General features: G+C 37.1%; 1 protein-coding gene across 1 annotated transcript; it reads right to left on the bottom strand.

Annotated features, from left to right (window-relative positions):
* On the bottom strand, positions 1–25,242 carry LOC308439524 (vomeronasal type-2 receptor 116-like; the record flags this gene model as incomplete). Its single annotated transcript, XM_080941346.1, has 6 exons — positions 1–944; positions 2,099–2,222; positions 3,213–3,437; positions 9,821–10,621; positions 10,953–11,235; positions 25,037–25,242. 6 exons carry the CDS (start codon positions 25,240–25,242, stop codon positions 1–3), a joined length of 2,583 nt encoding a protein of 860 aa, XP_080797472.1.
* Positions 25,243–25,772: the final 530 nt, after the last annotated feature.

The raw sequence follows: 25,772 nt of genomic DNA, 5'->3' as shown, positions 1-25,772 counted from the left end.
TTAAGTATTATCTAAAATTTTTAGGCTATTAAAGTTTCCATAAAGCAATTTATCTTTGTACTTCTGTATATTATTTGAATCTGGTCTAACTAAAATAACATAACACTTTGGGAAAAATATACACCCTAACAACCCTGCACTAGAAGCCAAAATGGAAAAAACCTCCACAACCACCATGACCTTTCCCCTGGTGCTGTGGTAGACAGGGAGGAAGGTGATCCACACACTGCAGAACACCAGCATGCTGAATGTTAGGAACTTGGCTTCATTGAATCTGTCAGGAAGGTTCCTAGCCAAGAAAGCCATAGTGAAGCTCACCAGAGCCAAGAAGCCCAAGTATCCCAGGACAAGGTAGAAGGCAATGGCAGAGCCTTTGTTGCAAATGATGACAGTCTTCCCATGTTCAGAGAGTATATCTCTGTCAATATAGGGAGGAGATTTTACCAACCAGATTCCACAGAGAACAAGTTGGATAAGGGTACAAAAGGAAATGACCCAGTTAGGTGCCCCTGATGCCAGCATCCCTCTCATCCTTCTTCCTGGAGTAGTGAGCTTGAAAGCCATGACCACAGTTATTGTTTTGGCCAACACTGTAGAAATAGCCACAGTGAAAAACACTGCAAATGTTGTTTGTTGCAGGATGCAGATGGCCTGGTTGGGATGTCCAACGAAGAGCAACGAACAAAGAAAACAGAAGATGAGAGATATGAGCAAAATGTAGCTGAGAATACGGTTATTGGCCTTCACAATAGAAGTTTCCTTGTGCTTCATAAAAGTGACTAGTACTAGAATTGTGAGGGCAGAAAAGCACAGAGCCATGCAGCCTAGAGCCATCCCCAATGGATCTTTATAAGACAAATAAGTCACAGCTCTTTGGAGGCAGTGGGTTTGCTCTAAGTTGGCATACTTATCATCAGGACACCTCATACACTGCTCCATATCTGCTGGCAAACAACAACAAACCCTTATTAGATATGCACTAAATTATTCAGTATTTTATCCCTCAATAAATACTTTGGCATTGTGCTTCTATTCCATTTCTTACTGCTGTAGAGAACCACTATCATAAGGCTTGTCTGTGTTACCCTATGCACCATCATAGAGAAAGAGAAAAAAATACTTGTTTATGAATGAGAAAGAATTATATTTTGTTTTTTAGTACATTATGAATAATCCTAGGCATATTCTCAAATTATTTAATTCCTTAATCCTTAATCTTACTACTTAAGGACATGTGAAGTGTGTAGACATTGCTCTCAGTGCCAGCTGATACAATACATTATTCAGCTTGTTGGCATTCAAGGTATTGCCTTTGGTTTGTATTTTCACATAACTACAAGAACACACAATTCATCATACAAATACTGTTTTACTAAGCTAATATTTCCATCATTGGAGCTATATGCCTCATAGACCAATGCAGGTCCCCCCCAATGTGGAAAAATGTCCTTTTCTCCCCCAACTACACATTATAAGCTAGATGGCATGAAGAATGAGGATGTTCACATCTATCCCTCTTTCCTTATCTAGGCTGTTATTGCTGATGAGCACTGGCACATCTCTGGGCACATTCTTGAAATCCTCACCCTTGTTCTAATTCTTTGACACCAAAGGATTTATTTTTTAAGATACCCGAGCTCTTAAAATGTATTTCATTGAAGAACAACTGATTCCATGAGCATCTAGTCTTTACCAGGCCCAAGATGGATGTTAGGAAGGAAAGAGTGTAGACTGATCTCATAGTCAAGTTACTTTGCAAAAAAAAAAAAAAAAAAATCCACCAAGAAGAAACGTATGACTAGACTGTACCTAAATTTTTTGTCTTTAAATTGGTTACAGAATTGTCTGCCTAAATGTTTTCTGCAAAATATAAAATCAGTAACCATCATATTGTGAGAGAAATGAGTTGTTTGAAGCAAATTATACAGATTATTTGCTGGGTCTAAAAATGGTTCATATTATTCAAATGATTAAATTCTGAAACACAAAGATTTTAGGTTTTCAGTTATCATCTTTTCATTTAGGCAATTTCAAAATTCTAGTATGGAAAAAGAAGATATTTTAATTCAATAATTTTTTTCTGCATGCAAACATGTACCTGTCTCATTGGAAACCTCATTTTCTGGGCACAGGGCACAATCAAAGCAGCAGTCTGCAGTCTCTTTCTGATGAATTTTCCTGAATCCTGCAGTGCAGGTCACACTACACACGGAGGTAGGAACCTGAGGCAATATTTTTATATAATTAAATTATTATTATATATCATATTTATATATAATATATTTAATTTTTATATAATATATAATATCATATATAAATTATTATATAACTTAATATTATATATTTGTGTGTGTCATTAATAGATAAGGTTATACATATTCTTTTGCTAACAGGCATTACTTATTAATATTGGGCACTTTATTGTTTTGTGTAAGATAGCACTGCCCTGGGAACCAATCAATATTTACTAATATATGTATGTGTGGGTTTGGGTTGTAGAGATTTAATTTTTTTTCTTTCTAAACTAATCAAATTCAAAAAATTTATGTGTAATCAGTTTCTCTCACATGATCTATAAATAAAAAATAAGAATACTGAGTTGGGTGGTAAGAAAACGTAAGGAGAATCAAATGTATTGTTCAATGAATATGAACAAGGTAAGTTATATAAGATACTCATGAAAGCAATAAAGGTTTTCTAAGCTTCAAAGAAAACTTTTAATGTGGAGAAATATTTCTATAAATAAGTATAAGCTTTACCTCACTAGGCTATAAATATGCTCACACAAAATCACAGATGGTTTATATGTGGTTTTTTCTCTTTCTCCATATATATAATATATATTGTACACACAAACAATAATATATATTGTGCCTTGTGTACAGAAAATGAGGTTTCCAATGAGACATATACACACATACACACATATACATATATATGAAAATATATACAAGTGTACAAATATGTATTTTCTAAATGTGTTTCTGTGGTGTGGACTGAATAGTCATGTTGATTGAATTTAACATAGACTCCAGAGTTCTTTGATACCCATGACCTAAATTTATCAAAAAGTTGTGAGTTAACAAATTTCAATGTTGGTAACTGAGAATGTGCCTTTAGCAAGAGTAGTAATTGGTTTTAACCACAGAGCTATCACTTTAGTGACTCATATTTTAAATTTAGATATACTGAAATGACTGTGGTATACCCACCGTAGTTCCTCCTGTGGTCCACTCCAAGTTGTCATATATATGAAGTTGTTGGTTCTGTGGCAAACAAGGAAAATAGCTTCCTATTTTCACTTTTAATCCAAGGCCTTGTGGAAAATTCCAAATGTTGAAAATGTCATACTCTGCACAGTGATTTTCCCTATGCTTCATGTTCATCAGTTCTCCAACAGGATTAATAAATATCCTAGTCTTCAACACAGAAGCCACCTAAATGAGATGCATCATTAGATGATTATATACGCATATCAAGACAGTGAAAATTGAAATATCTTCTAATTTTTTCTAATGGATTCCAGAAGAAACAGCTGTATTAATGTTGTCCCATGTAGTAAAATACAATATACTTCATAGGTGATTAAAACTTCATGTACGGTATATTGATGTTCCATAATAAAAATGCTAGAACAATTTTTTAAAAAAATTTTATTGGATATTTTCTGCATTTACATTTCAAATGTTATACTGTTCCCCACACACACTCCCCTCCCTCCTTCCCCTCAACTTGCTTTCATGAAGATGCTCCCCCTTCCAACCGCCCTCTCCACCTCAGTCCCTTGGCTGATGTTGTTCTTCCTACAAGGTTGCAAACCTTTCAGCTCTTTCAGTTCTTTCTCTAGCTCTTTCATTGGGGTCCCCGTGTTCAGTCTGATGTTTAGCTGCAAGCATCCTCATCTGTATCTATATGACTCTGGAAGAGTGTCTGAGTAGACATCCATATCTGGTTCCTGCCAATAAACACTTCTTGGCATCAGGAATAGTGCTTGGGTTTGGTGGCTGCATATTGTGTGGTTCTCCAGGTGAGGCAGTCTTTGTAGATCTTTCAATCCCTGCTCCTCTATTTGACCTTGTATTTCCTCCCCTGTTTTGTTCTCCCTTGTAAGAAGGAGTGAAGCATCCACATTCTGGTCTTCCCTTATTTTTTGAGCTTCATAAGTTCTGTGGATGGTTTCTTGGGTATTCCAAGCCTTTTGTTAGGGGAGCTAGTATCCACTTATATGTGGATATGTACATTCCATGTACATATATGTACATACCATGAGTGCTCTTTTGGTACTGGGTTACATTACTCAGGATGATAGCTTCAAGTTCCATCCATTTGCCTAAAAATTTCATGAACTCATTTTAAATAGCTGAGTAGTGCTCCATTATGAATATGTATAATTTCTGTATCCATTCCTCTGTTGAAGGGCATCTGGGTTTTTTTCCAGCTTCTGGCAATTATAAATAAGGCTGCTATGAACATTGTTGAGCATGTGTTCAAGTTAGATGTTGGAACTACTTTTGAGTATATGCCCAGGAGTATATAACTGGGTCCTCAGGTAGTACTATGTCCAATTTTCTGAGAAACCACCAGACTGATTTCCAGAGTAGTTGTACCAGTTTACAATCCCACCAACGGTGAAGGAGTGTTCCTTTTTCTCCACATCCTCGCCAGCATCTGCTGTCATCTGAGTTTTTTATCTTTGTCATCTTAACTGGTGTGATGTGGAATCTCAGGGTTGTTTTGATTTGCATTTCCCTGATGACTAGGGATGTTGAACATTTCTTTAGGTGCTTCTCAGCCATTCAGTATTCCTCAGTTGAGAAGTCTCTGTGTAGCTCTGTACTCTACTTTTAATAGTATTATTTGATTCTCTAGAGTCTAACTTTTAAAGTGTTTTGTATAAATTGGATACTGGCCCTCTATCAGGTGTAGGATTGGTAAAGGTCTTTTCCCAATCTGTTGGTTGCCATTTTGTCCTTTTGACAGTGTCCTTGTCCTTACAGAAGCATTGCAATTTCGTGAGATCCTATTTGCCAATATTTGATCTTACAGCATAGGCCATTGGTGTTCTTTTCAGGAAAATTTCTCCTGTGCCTATGTGTTCCAAGCTCTTCCCCACTTTATGTTCTGTTAGTGTCAGTGTACCTGGTTTTATGTGGAGGTCTTCAATACACTTGGATTTGAGCTTTGTACAAGGAGATAAAAGGGGATCGATTTGCAGTCTTCTGCATGCTGTCTGCCAGTTGAACCAGCACCATTTGTTGAAGAGGCTGTTCTTTTTCCATTGAATGTTTTTAGCTCCTTTGTCTAAGATCAAGTGGTCATGGGTGTGTGGGTTCATTTCTGGGTCTTTGATTTTATTCCATTGGTCTACCTGCCTGACTCTCTACCAATACCAGGCAGTTTTTGTCAGAATTGATCTCTAATATAGCTTGAGGTCAGAGATGGTGATTCCTCCAGAAGTTTTTTTATTGTTGAAAATGGGTTTTGCTATTCTGGGTTTTTATTATTCCAAATGAATTTGCAAAAAAGAATTCATTAAAATTTTCCCAACCACAAAAAACTCAGACAGATGGCTTCAGTGCAGAATTCAACCAGACCTTCAAGGAAGAGGTAATGCCACCATTCTTCAAAATATTCCATAAAATAGAAATGAAAGAAATAATACCTAATTGTTTTATGAATCCAAATTTACTCTGATACATAAACCACACAAAGACAAATAAAGAAAGAGAACTTACGAACAATTTTGATCTTAAATATCAATGCAAATGTACTCAATAAAATTCTAGCAAATCAAATCCAAGAACACACCAAAACCATCATTCACAATAATTAAGTAGGCTTCATGCTCATGATGCAAGGTAGGCTCAATATACAAAAATCCATTAATGTATTTCACTATATTAGTAAAGTCAAAGAAAAACAATCACATGATCATTTCATTGGATTCTGAAAAAGCATTTGGTGAAATACAACACACCTTCATATTAAAATTATTGAAGAGATCAAGAATTCAAGGCCCATACCTAAACACTATAAGAACAATATACAAAAAATCAGCAACCAATATAAAATTAAATGGAGAGATACTTGATGCAATCCCACTCAATCAGTGTCAAGACAAAGATGTTCACTCTCCCCATATATATTCAATATAGTACTCAGTTCTAGCTAGAGCAATAAAAAAAAAAGGGCAATTAAGGGGATACAATTTGGCAAAGAAGTCAAGGTATTACTCTTTGTAGATAATAAGATAGTATAAAGAAGCAACCCAAAAAATTCTACTAGAGAACTTATACAATTGATAAACAACTTCAACAAAGTGGCTGGATATAAAGTTAAATCAAACAAAAAAATCAGTAGCCTTTCTTTATACAAATGATAAATGGAAAGAAAATAAGGAAACAACACAAGTAATACAAAATATCTTTGGGTAATTCTAACCAAACAAACGAAAGATCTGTATGACAAGAATCTTCAGTTTTTCAAGAAGGAAATTGAAACAGACCTCAGAGGTCTGGAGACATGGCTCAGCAGTTAAGAGCACTGACGCTAAGACTTCCAGAGGTCCTGAGTTCAATTCCCAGCAACTACGTGGTGGCTCACAACCCTCTATAATGGGATGTGCTGCCCTCTTCTGGTATATTTGAAAACAGATACACTGTACTCATATACATTAAATAAATAAATAAATCTTTAGAAAAAAAGAAAAAGACCTCAGAAAATGGAAAGATCCCGATGCTCAAGGATTATTGGTATTAATATAGTATAAATACCCATCCTTCTTGGAGGGCATCAATTTGAAGAGAAGCCCCTGGTCATTTGAAGGTTTGATGCCCTAGTATAGGGGAACACCAGGGTAAAGAGGCAGGAGTGGGTTGCTAGGTGTAGGAGTACCCTCATAGAATCAGGGGGAGGTTCAATGTGATAGTGGGTTATGGACTGAAAACCTGGAAAGGGGATAACTTTCAAAATGTAAATATATAAATATCCAATTTTTAAAAAGCAAAAAGAAAATGGAACAAAATAAAGCAAACAAACCCCAAAACAAAACAATACTCTGTCACAATAAATAAATTAATTTAATTTAATTAAAATTTAAATTTTTTAAAAAATGGCCATCCTACCTAAAGCAATCTACAGATTCAGTGCAATTTATATAAAATTTCAACGCAATTCTTCAAAGACATGGAAAGAGCAATTCTCAACTTCATATGGAAAAACAAAAAACCCAGGATTGTGAAACTAATACTTAACAATGAAAGAACCTCTAGGGGAATCACCATTCCTGACTTCAAGTTATACTGCAGACCAATAGTGATAACAGATTGATCAGTGGAATAGCATTGAATACCCAGAAATAAAAATACACAAGTATGGACACTTGATCTTTGACAAAGAAGCCAAAAATACACAATGGGAAAAAAGACAACATCTTCAATATATAGTGCTGTTCTAACTGGAGTCTGTATGTAGAAACATGAAAATAGATCCATATTTGTCACCTTCCACAACCCTCAAGTCCAAGTGGATTAAGGACCCCAACAAAAAAACTAGATACACTGAATCTAATAGAAAAAAAAAAGAGGAAAAGAGCTGCAAACTCATAGACATGGGGGGAAATTTCCTAAATGTAACTCCAATGGCTCAAGCTCTAAGATCAATAATTGATATATGAAACTTGGTGAAACTGAGATACTTCTGCAAGGCAGAGGACATAGTCAATAGGACAAATCAGCCACCTACACATTGGGGAAAAAGTCCCTAACCCCACACTCATAGAGGGCTAATATCCCAAATATATAAAGCACATAAGAAGCTAACCTCCAAAAAAGAACACCCCAATCCAAAAAATGGAGTACAATGCTAAACAGAGAATTCACAACATAGGCATCTCGAATGGACAAGAAGCACTTAAAGAAATGTTCAAGGTTCTTAGTGATTAAAAAAAATGTAATTCAAAACAATCCTGAGATTCTATTTTACATAAATCAGAATGGCTAAAATCAAAAACTCAGATGACAGCACATGTTGGCCAAGATTTGGAGAATGAAGAATAGTCTTCCATTGCTGGTGTGGGTTTGAAAACTGTTATATCCACTCAGTAAATCAATCTGGAGGTTCCCCAGAAAATTGGAAATAGATCTACCTGAAGATCCAGCTACATTTCTTACTCTTGAGCATTTAGCCTAAAGACACCCAACCATGCCACAGGAGGATGTGCTCCATTACATTACTAGTGGCCTTATTTGTGATAGCCAGAAGTGGGAAACAACCCAGATATCCTACAACAAAAGAATGGATATAGAAAATGTGGTTCATTTACACAATGAAATACTTACTACTCAGCTATTAAGAACATCAGGACTTTTGCAGACAAATTGATGGAACTAGAATATATGACTCTGAGTGAGTTAACTCTGACCCAAAAGGACATGCACGGTACATACTCACCAATAGGTGCATATTAGTCAAAATGTACAGGATACCTAGGACACAATCCACAGAACTCAATAAGGTTAACAGGCAGAGGGGTTCAAGTGATGAAGCTTTAATCCCAGGAGGGAAAGAAAAGAAAATAATCATGGGAGGAAGACGGTGGGAGGGATCTTTGTTGGAGAGGGGACTAGGAAGGAAAAACAGGAACATGATCAGGTATGGTGGGAAGGATGAGACAGGTGTGAAGCCCTGAGGGCCAGCAGAATGAATAGGAATATGCAGCCTCTGTAGGTTGGAGGTGGGGTGACCCTCTAGAATGTACCAGAGTCCTGGGAGGTAAAAGACTCTCAAAACATAGAGGGAGGTGGGACCTTAGATGAAATGCCCCAGAGTGGGAAGAGGAAATGTGTAGAGTCTACTTCAGTAGAAAGACAGGGCATCAAGTGAAAGGAAGGGGTTGGCATTCTACAGTCAAAACCCTGACTCAGTACAGTTCCTGTCTAAAAGAAATAACAGGACAAAAAATGGAGAAGTACTGAGAGAAAGATGTTCCAGTGAGTGGCCCATCTCAGGGGAGGGGGGAACCAAGATATGACACTATTACTGATGTTATGGTATGCTTAAAGAAAGGAGCCTAACAAGGCTCTCCTCTGAGAGACCATCTACAAGCAGGTGACTGAGACAGATACAGATATTTACACCCAACCAATGGACTGAAGTCAGAGACCCCTGTGGTTGAATTAGGAAAATTCTGGAAGAAGATGAGGAGAGCAACTCCATAGGAAGACCAACAGTCTCAAATAACCTGTACCCCTGAGACCTCTCATATACTGAGCCACCAACAAGGCAGCATTCACTAGCTGGTCCAAGGCCCCTGATGCATAAACAGACTGCCTAGTTTGGCCTCACTGAAAGAAGAGGAAATAATACTCAACAGATTTGTGTCCACAGGGAGTGGGGAAGCCTGGAGGGCAGGGGTAGGTTAGAGGTGGGAAAATCCTTTTGGAGACAGCAGAAGGAAAAATGAATGTGATAAGGAACTCTCAGAGGGCAGACCAGGAGAAGAAAATAACTGGATTATTAAAAAAAAGATTAAGGCTAAATATTAAAATAAAAGAATAATTAAACAAATAAATTAAAAACAAAGAGAAAATGTTGAGACACAGTTTGACAAAAATCACTGCTATTCATACAAATATATTGTCTCCTATTAAATGTTATCCTTGTGAATGATATATATCCATAGAAAGGATTCTTTAGGTAGTTTTGTGGTATAGAAATTTTTCCACAAAGAAAATAATTTCTAACAAATCTATGCAATTTTCTCAGAAGTCATTTAAAACATGGCATTGATAAGTCTAAACATAATGAACAGTAATTTTACCTGCTGATAGTCAGGGAATATTCCTTTGTATATTTCCTGAGATTCTACTTGTTGAAGAACGAGTTCATGGTAGGTATGGGCCACAAGGTAAACAGCATTATATAAATTGTAGCCTTCTTCACTCAGGACCATGTCAGATTTGTGCTGTGCTAACCATTCATCTATGTTGTTGAATGTAAAATGTTTGATTTTACTATCACTGTTCTTAGAGATTGAACAATTAAAATAATTCCACTCCAGCATAGTCTGAGAAATGTCTATTGGATATTTGGAAGTGTTCATTGTTTGTATAAAATTGCTAAATTTAGAAATCCCTCTATTGTGGTGTGCAAAAGTGACAGTCCCATGGAAGATATCAAGGCTGAAATCTTTTGCACTTGTGATAACGTCCCATTGAGAGGTTGTGATCCAGATTCTCCGAGCACCTAAATTTGTCCATTTTCTAAAGCTGACTTCTAGAGTAGAGTTCATTTCACCATAAATGATAACAACCTTTGCTGTTGATGCCATAATTCGTTTCTCATATATCTTAGCCCTTGCCATGTATATTTGCATGTTTTCTGGTATCACATTCACAAACTCTAAACAGATCCCATGTCTCTGCATTTCTTCAGTTGAGTCTGAGAGAAACTGAAGACCCAGGTCATCATCTGAGATGACCAGTCCAATCCAAGTCCAACTAAAATGAAGCATCAAGGAGACCATGGCATGGGACAAACGTATGTCCTTGTTTGCTATCTGATAGACATAGGGAAACTGCACAGGGTCACTCAGGTTAGGATTGAATGGTCCAAAGAAAACCTAAGGGATGTACAAAGAGGATGAAACATCTACATGAAGAATATGAGTGTAAGGAAACTTCAACTTATCTACAAGTACCGATATTCACTTTTCAGAACTCCTATAAATATCATATATTATTGTTATTGCATTAGACAACATTCCTGGCAAGAGTGACTGTTCTAGAAAATATTTGTCTGGTTCCACAATGTATCTAGACATTCTGATTATTTAATTTTTACAATATATGTAAAGTAGCACTTACACACAATACCATGCTGATCAAGTTTACTCTGTAGGCAACTATGAATAGAGTAAAAAATGTTAATTTGTCCAGTTCACACATTCTCACCTTTGGTGAGGTAGAAGTAATTGTCAGTTTTACAGACATTGTCCATGATGGTCCTATAAGTTGTATAACACATGATTGCCACAATCCACATTTATAATTAATAAAATCAGAAGATTTTTTCATGGTTGAATATAGTTCATCCAGAACTCCCAGTGTATCTTCACACATGCCAACAGGGAAAGAGAATATCAAAGACATGTTGGGTAAAATATAAGGATTCTTATTTATCTCGTTGGTAGCAAATATCATTACCAAAAAATATTCATATCTTCTTCTTGGTATTCTAAAAGGAGGCACAGGGATGATTAAGGTGGATGTTTAAAACATGAAACTTTCTCCCTAATTGCAGTAAATTATGTACTATATATGATAAGTTTCTCAGTAAATGATACCTTTCCTAAAATAAACTTGGGTAATTAAAGATCTTTAGAGCTTAAGAATTCCCCCAAACAGGTCACTATGATATGATAATTTTTATATCTATGAAAATCCATAAAGAACTGTTTTATCTCTGGATGGCATCATGTATTAGATTGCAGCCCTATAAAGTAAGACTGCTACACAATAGTGTTCAAGTTTTTATTATGCAGACTCAGGCCTCTTTAACATCTTGTCTCCAAGTCAACTTCAACTTCACAGCTTCTTGTTCCAATGTCTGGGATTCATACATGATCTTCGGGGCTCTTCTAAAGGTCTTTTGTCACTTCTCCTGCCCTCTACTCTGTAGCACTCTAGCCTCTGGTTGACTCCACTCCACTGCTGCTGCTGTTCTTGGTGATCATCCCATGTTACTGGCATCCCCATTGCTGGGGACTTGTACTGCAACTAGGCTTCACCAATAGCTGCTCATAGGCTCTCTTTATAATTCCAAAGCTCAACTCTTTACATGACCCCTCAAGGTCTGGGCCATCATCTACAACTGAGGCTGCACCTTCACCAATGGCCTTCCATGACCTCTCACTATGTTAAGCCTCAGCTGCTCTCCATGACCCCCTTCATACCTTCCAAACCAGTACCACCTGGATGATTCTTACACATTACCTAGTACAGCTGACACACAAGGTACAGCCATCACTATCTCTGAAGAACAGATTCTTTTTGATCTGAGAAAACACTTCCCAGAAGAATTTACTTCTTAGATGCTAGACTATTCTGAGATCACTGCTAATCTTTTAGTTTCAGCTAAGCAGCATCAATTGTCCCAAAAGTCCCTTCTATACTTCACTCTAAAGCCAGAGCATCATGACTGCCTAGTTCTGCTGCTTGCTAGTGCTCGAATATAGCCCCCACCTCTTATTCTATTAGCAAATTTATGTTTTCTAATGTTCTCATTCCTGAACCTTACTCTGTAGATTTACCTTAAACCCAGATTTTTCATGTCTCTGTCTCATGATCTCCTGAATGCTAGATTTAAAGCCAAAGCCACTATGCCTGTCCTTAAGCTTTTGTTCACCTAGAACTTGCTCTGTCCCAGGATGGCCTTGAACTCTAAGATGTACTTCACTTTGTTTTCTGGAATTAAATCTGTGTAGCATCATGCCTGGGCCTAAGCTTTTCATGGCCACTGTTCCTGAACATCCATATCAAAAGCCTGTATCTTCCAGCGTCAAGATTTGGATCATAAGGGTGCCCTCCATTTTTGGATTGTAGTTCAGTCCAGATTAAAAGTCCAAACATGTTGCAAGTACCCAGAGCACAGAGAGTGCTTGGAGGTGCTTGTGGAAAAGGTTCTTTTCTGGACCACAGTAAAGGCCAGGCCTCTGTCAGAGGGAATCAGGATTTCTCCCAAAAAGGCAGTGTTGGAAGATCGGATCCACAGGCACTTTTACACCTGGACCAGAGGTAAGCCTGACACATAGGTCCAGGGAGGGCACACAGGGAATTCTCAGAGATCAGAGAGTGTTGTGTTCTCTGGAAAAGGGTCCTTTTTGGCCTAGAGAAAGAGCCAGGTCCCTACTAGTAGTACTAAGGACCTGTGGGCAAAGGGCTGAGATCCCAGAACAGCCTCACAAGAGCTCCCACACCTGAGCCCTCAAAGACAGAGCTGAGTCACTGCCACCAGAACTCACTGCTTGCCCACAAAAAGCTGAACACTCAGAAGCAATTTTCATCCTGAGCCTACAGGCCCTCAGAGCCACAAGAGAGACAGGCACTAGTTACTGACAAGATCACATATAATCACATATAACAAGATGGTAAGAGGAAAGTGAAATAACTTAAGCAATGAAAACCAAGACAACCTGGCAACAACAGAACCCAGATCTCCCACCACAGCAAGCAGTGGATTGCCAAACACTCCAGAAAAAAAAGACTCAGACCTGAAATCATACCTCAAAATGATGATGGAGATCTTCGAGAAGAGCATGAATAAATCCCTTAAACAATCACAGGAGGACACATATATACAAATAGAAGCTTTTAAAGAGGAAACACTCAAAGAATTACAGGAAAACAGAACCAAAGAGTTGAAGGAATTGAAAATGAAAATGGAAAGACAAACAATAAAGAAAACACACACACACAAAAAAAAGACAACTCTGGAGATGGAAAACCTAAAAAGGAAATAAGAAGTCACAGATGCAAGCATCTCCAACAGACTACAAGAGATAGAAGAGAGGATCTCAGGGTCCAAAGACAACATAGAAAAACATAGACAAAACAGTCAGAGAAGATGCAAGAACCAAAAAGCTCCTAACCCAAATTGTACAGCAGATCCAGGGCACAATGGGAAGACCAAACCTAAGGATTATAGGAATAGAAGGGGACAAAGAATGCCAACTAAAAAGCACAGTAAATATCTTTAACATAATAGTAGAAGAAAACTTTCCTACTCTTAAGAAGGACATGACCATGAGCATAAAAGAAGCCTACAGAACTCCAAATAGATCGGACAAGAAAAGAAATTCTTCCCGACACATAATAGTCAAAACACCAAGTGTTCAAAACAAAGAAAAAATACTAAAAGCAGTAAGGGGAAAAGATCATGTAACATATAAAGCCAGACAAATCAGAATTATACCCGACTTCTCAACAGAGACTATGAAAGCTAGAAGATCCTGGACAGACATCATACAGACTTTATGAGAACACAAAAGTCAGTCCAGGTTACTATATCCAGCCAAACTCTCAATTACCATAGATGGAGAGACCAAGATATTCCAGGGAAACTAAATTTACACAATATCTGACCACAAATCCAGCACTACAACTAATTATAGGTGGAAAACCCAATACAAGGAGAAAAACTATACCCTAGAAAAAGCAAGAAAATAATCAAGCAAGAAAAAGTAAGAAAACCAAAAGAAGAAAGACACACAGACATAATTCCACCTCTAACAGCAAAAAGAGCAGGAAACAACAATCACTATTCCTTAATATTTATTAAGATAAATGGACTCAATTCCCCAATAAAGAGACATAGTCTATCAGACTGGATACATAAACAGAATACAGCATTTTGCTGCATACAGGAATCTAATCTCAGAGACAAAGAAAGACACTATCTCAGAGTAAAAGGCTGGAGAAAACCTTCCAAGCAAATAGCCCTAAGAAACGAGCTGGAGTAGCCATTCTAATATCGAATAAAGTAGATTTTTAATCAAAAGTTATCAAAAAAGATAAGGAAAGACACTTATTACAGGAAAATGTTATCAGGATGAATTCTCAATCCTAAACATATATGCTCCAAATACAAGAGCACCCCTATTCATAAAAGAAACTCTAATAAAGTTCAAAACATATATTGCACCATATACAATAATAGTGGGAGACTTCAACACCCCACTCTCATCAATGGAAAGATCATGGAAGCAGAAACTGAACAGAGACACATTGAACCTAGCAGAGATTATGAACCAACTGGAATGACCAGACATCTACAGAACATTTCATCCTAAATTAAAAGACTACACCTTTTTCTCAGCACCTCACGGTACCTTTTCCAAAACTGACCACATAGTCAGTCACAAAACAAGCCTCAATAGATATTAGAAGATTGAAATACTCCCATGCATCCTATCAGATCATCATGGACTAAGACTGGTCTTTAATAACAACAAAGACAACAAAAAGCCCACATACACATGGAAGCTGAACAATGCTCTACTCAACGATAGCATAGTCAAAGAGAAAGTAAAAAGAGAAATTAAGGATTTTCTAGAATTTAATGAAAATGAAAGCACAACATACCCAAACCTATGGGATGCAATGAAAGCATTATGAAGAGGAAAACTCATAGCTCTCAGTGCCTCAAAAAAAAAAAAAAAAAAACCTGGAGAGAGCATACACTAGCAACTTGACAGCACAGCTGAAAGCTCTAGAACAAAAAGAAGCAGATACACACAAGAGGAGTAGACAGCAAGAAATAATCAAACTCAGAGCAGAAAGTGACCAAGTAGAAACAAAAAGAACCATACAAAGAATCAACAAAACCAGAAGCTGGTTCTTTGAGAAAATTAAGGAGATTGATACACCCTTAACCAGACTAACTAGAGCACAAAGAGAAAGTATCCAAATTAACAAAATCAGAATATAGCCCTGTGGCAATTTTTGGTATTTAAAAATCATTATGTTTAATCTTTACACACCAAGAAAACTTTGACTATTTCCATGTTATGTTTTGTTTAACATGTACTTTATGATTATTGTAACTAGTAAGATTTCAATGCATACTATCAAACCTTTAAAAAAATCAGGTACTGACAAAAATATATCCATATAGTTTTATGCTAAAATACTTTTAATAATCTGTACATGTGTCTCTGTTTTTTAAAAATAAAGTTGTAAGGAAAATATATCCAATAACAATAAATAAAAATTATAATTAAAAAAATTTTTTAAAGAAATGAAAGGAGAGACATAACAACAGAAACTAGGAAATTGAAGAAATCATCAGATCTTACTACAAAAGCCTGTACCCAACAAAACTGGAAAATTTGGAGAAAATGGATAAATTTCTAGACAGATACCAGACACTAAAGTTAAATTGGGACCAGATAAACCATCTAAACAATTCCATACACCCAAAGAAATAGAAGCATTAGCACACTATCAAACCTTTGAGGGAACCGAGTACTGACAAAGATGTATTCGTATACTTTTATGCAAAAATGCTTAAAATCTGTATATTTATCTTTGTTTTTAAAAATAAAGTTGTTCAATTTAAAGAAAAAATGAGCAAATAGTTAAAGAGTATTTTTTTTCTCTTAGAACTTTATTTTTTAAAAAAGAGGGATACATGTACAGATTTTTAAAGGCATTTTGGCATGACACTATATGAATATATTTTTGTCAGTACTTGGTTCTTTTAGAGGTTTGATAGCGTGCACTGAAATCCCGCTAGTTACCATGAGCATAGAGTGTATGTAGGACAGAACATAACATGGAAAGAGTCAGTTTTCTTGGTGTGTATAGATTAAGCATAATGATCTTTGAATACCAAAAATTGCCACAAGGTTATATTCTTAGCTCTTGGATTAGTAATGATTTAAGGTCCAAATGTACAACACTCTGAGAGGGTGCTATACATTTTTTTTTACTAAAAAGGACTGAGGCTTTCACTTTTTGGCCTTTGTTTTTCTTGAGCTTCATATGGCCTGTGAGTTGTTTCTGGGGTGTTCAGAGTTTTCTGGGAGCCTGACGCATAGGCCCAGGGAGAGGACATTAGGAGTCTTCAAAGAGCAGAAAGTACTGTGCTATCTGGGAAAGGGTCTGTTGTGGCCTAGACAAAGAACCAGGTCCCTGCCAGTAGTACTCAGGACCTGTGGGCACAGGGCTGAGCTACCAGAACAGCCTCACAAGAGCTCCCACACCTGAGCCCACAAAGACAGAGCTGAGTCACTGCTACTAGAGCTCACTGCTTGCCCACTAAAAGCTGAACACCCAGAAGCTGTTTTCCTCCTGATCCCACGGGCCCTCGGGTCCATGGGAGAGACGGGTACTAATCACTGACAAGACCACGTATAATCACTAACAACAAGATGGCAAGAGGAAAGCGAAAGAACTTACCCAATGGAAACCAAGACAACCTGGAAACATCAGAACCCAGCTCTCCCCCCAACAGCAAGCAGTGGATTGCCAAACACTCCAGAAGAGTATTTTTCATAATTACCTTTATTGATTTATTTTTTACATTCTATCACTGCCTTCCCTCCCTGGTCTCCCTATCACAGAGTTCTTCCTCTCCCCCACTTCTCCTCTGAGAGGGTGCCCCCCATAACCCTTCCCAGTGCATCAAGTCTCTGTAGGGTTATTAAAGAAAAAAGAGACCACTGGCTTTCTACCCAAGGCATTATTGTCTTCATAGAAGAAAATGTACCTAGGCTGCTCCACATGAAAGCTGGAATAAGCACTTGGAGAAGTCTGACTTGAGGACTCTCACTTAAGACATAGAGATGAAGATAAAGAATTCCTTTCAAAGAGAATTATCTATGTTAAAGTGTGGCACAGTTTTCAAGCCAGGTGAGAAGTCCTACAAATCATTGTTACATATGTATCTATACATACAAATTCATAAATGTAACTTGGGGATTTATTTAGTGTTGGGTTTTCTGTTTTTGCTCCATTGATTTACAAATTGGTTTTTGTGTAAGTGTCTTGGTGTCTTGATGCCTACAGCTCTGTAGTAAAGATTGGATTCTGGGGTGTTCATGCCTAAAAAAAAAGAAAGGAAGAAAGAAATAAAAGTAGTCATCAAAAGTCTCCAAACCAAAAAACGCCAAGGTCCAGATGGGTTCAGTACAGAATTCTATCAGACATTTATTGACAACCTAATACCAATACTCTCACACTACTCCACAAAATAGAGTTAGATGGAACACTACCCAACTCATTCTTTAAAGCCACAATAACTCTCATTCATAAACCACACAAAGACCCAACAAGGAAAGAGAACATCAGACCAATCAATCTTCCTTATGAACACTGATGCAAAGATACTCAATGAAATCCTTGCAAACCGAATCCAAGAACACATCAAAACAATCATTTACCATGATCAAGTAGGCTTCATCACTGAGATACAGGGATGGTTTAATATATGGAAATCCATCAACATAATTCATCATATAAACAAACTCAAAGATAAAAAAACACATGATCATCTCACTAGATGCTGAGATCATCTCACTAGATGCTGAGAAAGCATTTGACAAAATTCAACATCCCTTCATGTTAAAAAGATTTGGAAAGAGCAGGAATCCAAGGCCTATACCCAAACATAATAAAAGCAATATACAGCAAAGCAATAGCCAACATCAAACTAAACGGTGGGAAACTTGAAGCAATCCCACTAAAATCAGGGACTCAACAAGGCTGCCCACTCTCCCCCTACCTATTCAACATAGTACTGGAAGTCCTGGCCAGAGCAATTAGAGAGCAAAAGGAAATCAAAAGGATACAAATTGGAAAGGAAGAAGTAAAATTATCACTATTTGCAGATGACATGATAGTATACTGAAGTGACCCCAAGTATTCCACCAGAGAACTTTTACAGCTGATAAACAACCTCAGCAAAGTGGCTGGATATAAAATTAACTCAAACATATCAGTAGCCTTCCTCTACCCAAAGGACAAACATGCGGAGAAAGAAGTAGGGGAAATGATACCCTTCACAATAGTCACAAACAATATGAAATACCTTGGTGTGACTCTATCTAAGCAAGTGAAGGACCTGTATGACAAGAACTTCAAATCTCTGATGAAGGAAATTGAAGAAGATCTTAGAAGATGGAATGATCTCCCATGCTTATGGATTGGAAGGATCAACATTGTAAAAATGGCCATCATACCAAAAGCAATCTACAGATTCAATGCAATTCCCATCAAAATTCCAACTCAATTCTTTATAGAGTTGGAAAGAGCAATGTGCAAATTCATCTGGAATAACAAGGAACCTAAAATATCAAAATCCATCCTCAACAACAAGAAAATATCTGCAAGAATCACCATCCCTTACCTCAAGCTATATTTCAAGGCAATTGTGCTAAAAACTACATGGTACTGGTACAGAGATAGGCATGTGGATCAATGGAATAGTATAGAAGATCCAGAATTGAGCCCTCACACATATGTTCACTTGATTTTTGACAAAGGAGCTGTAAACATTCAATGGAAAAAGGACAGCCTCTTCAACAAATGGTGTTGGTCCAACTGGCACTCAGCATGCAGAAGAATGAGAATAGACCCTTTCTTATCTCCTTGTACAAAGCTCAAGTGTAAGTGGATCAAAGGTCTCCATATTAAGCCACATACACTGAAATTATTAGAAGAGAACGTAGGGAAAACCTTAGAACATATAGGTACAGGAGAAAATTTCCTGAATAGAACACCAATGGCTTGTTCCCTAAGGTCAAATATTGACAAATGGTACTTAATGAGATTGCAAAGTTTCTGTAAGGCTAAGGACACTGTCAAGAAAACAAATCGGCAGTCAACAGATTGGGAAAAAATCTTTACCCACCCCACATCTGATAGAGGTCTAATATCTAATATATACAAAGAACTCAAGAAGTTAGACTCCAGGGAATCAAACAATCCTATTAAAATATGGGGTACAGAGCTAAAATACAGATGTTGGCGAGGATGTGGTGAAAGAGGACCACTTCTCCACTGTTGGTGGGGTTGTAAGCTGGTACAACCACTCTAGAAATCAGTCTGGTGGTTCCTCAGAAAATTGGACTTAGTCCTACCTGAAGACTCAGTTATTCCACTTCTGGGCATATATCCCAGAGATGCTCCAACATACAATAAGGACACATGCACCACAATGTTCATAGCAACCCTATTTATAATAGCCAGAATCTGGAAAGAACCCAGATGTCCTTCAGTAGATGAATGGATACAAAAATTGTGGTACATTTACACAATGGAGTACTACTCAGCTATTAGAAACAATGACTTTATGAAGTTCCTAAGAAAATGGATGCATCTAGATAATATCATCCTGAGTGAGGTAACCCTGTCACAAAAGAACAGACATAATATGCAGTCACTGATAATTGGATATTAGCCCTAGAAAGCTCTGAATACCCCAGAAACAACTCACAGGCCATATGAAGCTCAAGGAAAACAAAGTCAAAAAAGTGAAAGCCTCAGTCCTTCTGAGGGAAATAAAAGTGTATAGCACCCTCTCAGAGTATGGTACACCTAGACCTTAAATCATTAATAACTCAAGAGCTAAGAAGATAGCCTTGCTACAATTTTTGGTACTTAAAAATCATTATGTTTAATCTTTACACACCAAGAAAACTTTGACTATTTCCATGTTACATTTTCTTTTACATGTACTTTAGGCTTATTGTAACTGTAATAATATTGTAAGTAACTGCAATTCCCAAACCCCACAGTATTACCACAGTAAGTTTTTTTTATTTTTGTAAAAATGACAGGATGACCAAGGAAACAATTGTAAAACAACACTTAGTTGGGACTGGTTTAAAGGTTCAGAGGTTCAGACCATTACCATTAAGGTGATAGCATGGCAGCATCCAGGAATGCATGGTGCAGGAGGAGCTGAGTGTTCTGCATCTTCATCTGAAAGCCACCAGGAGAAGACTGGCTCCCACTCCACAGGGGCACACGTCCACCTACAGGCCATGCCTACTCCAATAAGGCCACACCTCCTAATAGTGTCACTTTCTGAGCCAAGCACACTCAAACCACCATTGGTCAAAACACAAAATTTTTTATTCAATTGCAGTAAAGTTTGTAACAACACATGCTACATTTCTGTATAAATGTATAAGCTTATTTCTTCCTTAAATAAGCTTGGGAATTTAGAGATAGAGTCAAATATGATTTCAAATTGTAAATAGGTCACTTGGATTTTTATGTTTGTGAAAATCCATATAACAAGGTTATTTTATTCCCAAAAGCAATTCATGAACTAGTTTATAGTTCTAGAGAGTAGGACTATTATACAATAGTCTTGGAGTTCTAATTCCACAGAAACATAAAAAAGTCTTGAGCCGTATATGAAATCCATAAGCTATTCTCCTTAATGCTTTATTTGAAATTTATTTTATATATCAAATATCTTAATTATATTGATTATTCTACAAATTAAGTAATACATCAAGATATTTCATCTATCTTCTCTATTATTGGCTCCTTTAGTAGCCAAAAAGGATCATTAACACATTTTAAATAATATTTATAACTCAAGATCCCACTTCTAATGCTTGAGTACTAACTTATGTTTCATAACATACAAAATAATCTTTGGAAAATAAATATAGTTAAAGAATGTGAAATTTTAAAAAGAAAAAAGAAATATATAAAAATTTATTATATAATACCACATGACATAAAGTGAGAGTATTCAAAATGCTTTATCTGCCTGTACAAATTGTCTAATAATCAGTTTACTTAAAAAGATAACCCACATTTTTATGAGAAAATTCCTTTAATCATTAAGAAAATTTTACAAAAATCAAAGTAGGAGAAATATTTTGAAATCAATCATTAAGAAAACGCTAGTTTTGCTATTATTGATGACTAGTCTTAGTAGTAAGAGCATACATGGTTCATATTGGTTACCCCCAGCTCATATATAGCAGGGGACAATTTTGTTTGACCTCAGTGGGAAAGTATACATCAAATCCTGTTGAAGTTAGTGTCCCAGAGAAGAAGGATGCTGGTGGCCTAGGCAAGGAGAGGTTTAGGGAGATCTGGAGTGGTAGAAATGGGGTGGTGGTGGGGTCATGCCAGTGTGTGGAGTGCGAGGAACAAGATCTCAGAGTACAAGGGGAAGGGTAATGGTGTGAAGAATTTTGGGGGCTGGGAGGGAAGCAACATTTGGAATGTAAAAAATTACATACATAATGAGAAATTACTAATAATGATAGTTCTATGATGTTTGTAAAATATGCTAATATTTATGTTTTGGTATATTTTTGGTTATTTTATATTTTTACATTTCAAAAGTTATCTCCCTTTCCCATTTCTTCTCTGCAAACCACCTATTCCTTCCTTTTTACACTTGCTTTTGTGAGAGTACTGACCCACCCACTACCACTTCACTGAGTTGGCATTCTCCTATGCTGGAGTATCAAGCATTCATTGGAACAAGAGCTTCCCCTCCCACTAATGTTATATAAGGCATCCTCTGCTACATATGCAGCTGGAGCCATGGTTCTCCCCATTTGTACTCTTTGGCTAGTTGTTTAGTTAGTGGGAGCTATTAGGGGGTCTAGCTGGTTGATTTTATTGTTTTTCCTATTGAGTTACAAGCCCCTTCATCTCCCTGAGTCCTTTTCTTAACTCCTCCACTGGGGTCCCTGTCTTAGAATTTTACTGCTATATAAACATAGCATAATGCAAAATACATTTAAGCATTCAAAATGACTCTAAAAGTTCTCATACTCTATAGCGGTCTGAACAGGGTTAAAAATATAAAGTTCAAAGTTTCTTCTGACATTTATCCAATCTTGTAACTATAATCCCCAAAGCAAGTTAGGAAATGAGCTAGGCAAACTCAAAGTTCGGCATCTCCATGACAGATGGCAAAATGGTCTTCAGATTTCCAAATACACTTTCATCTTTGTTAACTGCAACAAATTTCTGTCTCCTAGGATGGTTCCACATTTTGTTAGCAGGTTTCCTCAGTGAAATTCTGATGGCTCTCACATCTTGAATATCTTGGGGACTCCAAGGCAACTTCAACATTACCGTTTCTTTTCCCGATGTCTGGGATCCACACATGAACTTTTGGGCTTCTCTAAAGGGCTACATTCACTTCTCCTGCTCTTCCCTCTGTAGTCCTCTAAACTCAGGTCATCCACACCATTGCTGCTGCTGTTCTTAGTGATCATCCCTTGGTACTGGCATCTCCAATTCACTGCTGTATTCCACTGCAACGAGGCTTCACTAACATCCTCTCATAGGCTCTCTTTGTGGTGCCAAGCCTCAACTTCTTTGCATGACCCTTTTAGTCCTAGGCCTTTAATTTTAATTCAGGCTGCACCTTCACTAAGGTCCTTCCTTGGCCTCACACAGAGCCAGGCCACAGATGCTTTCCATGGCTCCTTCATGCCTTCAAAACCAGTACCATATGGGTGAATCTTACACATTACCAAGTCCAGCAGTATAAGGAACAACATCAACTTTGCTCTCTAGAACAAAGCTTATTTGTAATCTCAGAAAACACAATTCCCAGAAGATTTTTACCACAATGATGATGCTAGCCTCTTCTTAATCACTAATTACTTAGCTCCAGCTAACCAGCATCAATTGCCCCAGTAGTCACTTTTATTTTTCACTCTAAAGCCAGGTCACATGGCTGAAGGTACTGTGCTCTAATGCTAGCTGGGGCTAGAATATGACCCCCGTGCCCCGCCCCGTTACTCTATTGTCAGCATTCTGTTTTCCAACTCCATCTCTGCCTATCTATGGTTTTCCTGGACTTGCTCTATAGATTGACCTTGAACTCAGAGATCTTCCTGGCTCTGTCTCCTGTAATGCTAGAATTAAAGGTGTATACCACCATGTCTGGATTTAAGCTTTGCTTCACCTACAACCTGCTTTGTCCCAGGCTGGTGTTGAACATAGAGATCTGTTTGGCTTTGTCTTCTTGGATTAAAGGTGTGTACCATCATGCCTGGATGCAAATTTATCTGGGTAATATTTTCCCCCAAATACCATAATCTGTTAGAAGAACATAGGATTCAGTTCCATTTTACTTCCTTGTGCCCCTTTAATTCTTGAACCATATAGCTCATATTTTTTTCTAGTAAGCTTGCTACACTTGTTCAAAACACTCTTCATGAGACTTAACCATAGAAAAAATATCTGCTGTGGTTTTCTGAGACTCATTGTTTAATGTGATTAATACCTTAGTCTCAGTTAGACTCTTCAGACAAGGGCAAAAAGCAGCCACATTTTTTTTTTCTTGAAAATGCCATAAAAACAGTCTCTATAATACATTTTAAAATTCTGGTCCACTGAAAACTCTTGGGCCAGGTTTGCACAGTTCCAAGCATACTCAGGAAACAAAACCTTCCATATCCCTTCTAAGATAGCCCACTGAGCCCAATTTAAAGCATTCCACTACAATTTAAAATTCCCAAATCTACATTCCTCCAAACAAAAGCAAGGTAGGCTTATCATAGCAGTAACCCACACCTGGTACCAACTTCTGCATTAGTTAGGGTTTGACTGCTGTGAACAGACACTATGACCAAGGCAACTCTATAAGAACATTTAGTAAGGGCTAGTTTACAGGTTAAGAGGTTTAGTCCATTATCACCAAGGATGGAACAAGCAGCATCTAGGTAGTCATGGTACAGGAAGATCTGAGAGTTCTACATCTTCATCTTAAGGCTTCTAATTTCTAAAGTAAAATACTGACTTTCAGGAAGCTAGAAGTAGAGTCTTAAAGCTCACGCCCACAGTGTACACACCTACTCCAACAAGGACACAATTACACTTATTGCCACTCCCTGGGCCAAGCATAAAAAAAAAATCACAGTCCCCCTGCCCAGTCTGCTGATTGGTTCTAAGCATCCATATCTGTATTGGTCATGCTCTGGGAAATCCCAAGACAGCTATATCTAATATTTTAAAATGCTAATGTTTATAAAATAAGATAATTATTTTAAGATACATTTCATTTAAATTTACATATACAATCCAAAATATATAAAATAATGCAATATACTATATAACTATATTATGATTAGTTAGAATCATTTATACATCAATTTCATGTTATCTTTTAATGTGAATATGTCAATTTACTTAAAAAGTTATCAGATTTCTCTTAACACCTCAGTGTTCCTAATTCTTTGCCATTTTTCAAGTAAAGTCTCAGCACTGAAATCTTTTCTCCATATGAAATGTGTTCATCTGTCTCACACTCTCACAGTAAATCTGTTACTATTTGCTATGTGAATTGTAGCTCAATGTACTAAAACAAAATAAAATTGTGACAGTATTTAAAGTCTTAAAATATTGTTTCATGTGTAATATAACTTTCAGTTATTCCTAATGTTACCTTTAAAGAACAAAATGGAATCTTATAGATTGTGTACACAGCTACACATATCTAATTCATGACACTAAAGTAGAAAATAAAGCTAATGACTTACGTAAAATTGAGAATAGTCTCATAAAAATTTTCTTCTATAGGTCCCTCATATGTGAAAAGAACAAAACCACAGTCACTTCGTACATCTCCACCATTATCTTCATTAGTCTTTATTCTCCAAAAGCAACTGAGTTCATTCAAACTGCACAAGATGAAAGAAAACTTCAAGAGCAAAAAGGAAATAGTGAAAGCACAAAGATTTTTCATGTCTGCTAGCATCTATGATGGAGCAATTGTGAAAATCTGTTTCTTATGAAGATAAAAATCCTGCACTCACTTTTCCACGTATGTGTCTGCTTTAAGGTTATTGCTGTCTGGAGATGCACTTAATTATATTCTTCAGTTTCATTCCACTCACCATGCAGTGTCATAGTCCCTGTGTACATTGGGAAAATTATGGCCCCAAGCTCTGCATCTGAGGTCTGAAAACTTCAGATCAAAACATTTCTAAAAACATGTTGTGAAGACCATGTTCTCCATCCTCAGGTGCCATGATTTAATTCATATCCATAGCATACACTCCAGGGACAATCTTCTCCTGAGCAGCTTGGGCCAGAACACTTGTCAACAGCCATATGTATGAACACAATTAGCAATGATTATGGATTTTATTAAAACATCCATAGTACAATGAGCATTGAGAAGGTCATAACTATCCTATGTCATTTAGACATTGAGTTGACTCATGGGTAATTATGTACGGGAAACATGCAACATTGAGACAGGACTTGTGCATG

Source organism: Micromys minutus (assembly GCF_963924665.1).
Source record: "Micromys minutus genome assembly, chromosome: 29".
NCBI classification, from domain to species: Eukaryota; Metazoa; Chordata; class Mammalia; order Rodentia; family Muridae; genus Micromys; species Micromys minutus.
The sequence above is the reverse complement of the archived record's forward strand: the minus strand, read 5'-3'. Positions and strand labels throughout refer to the sequence as shown.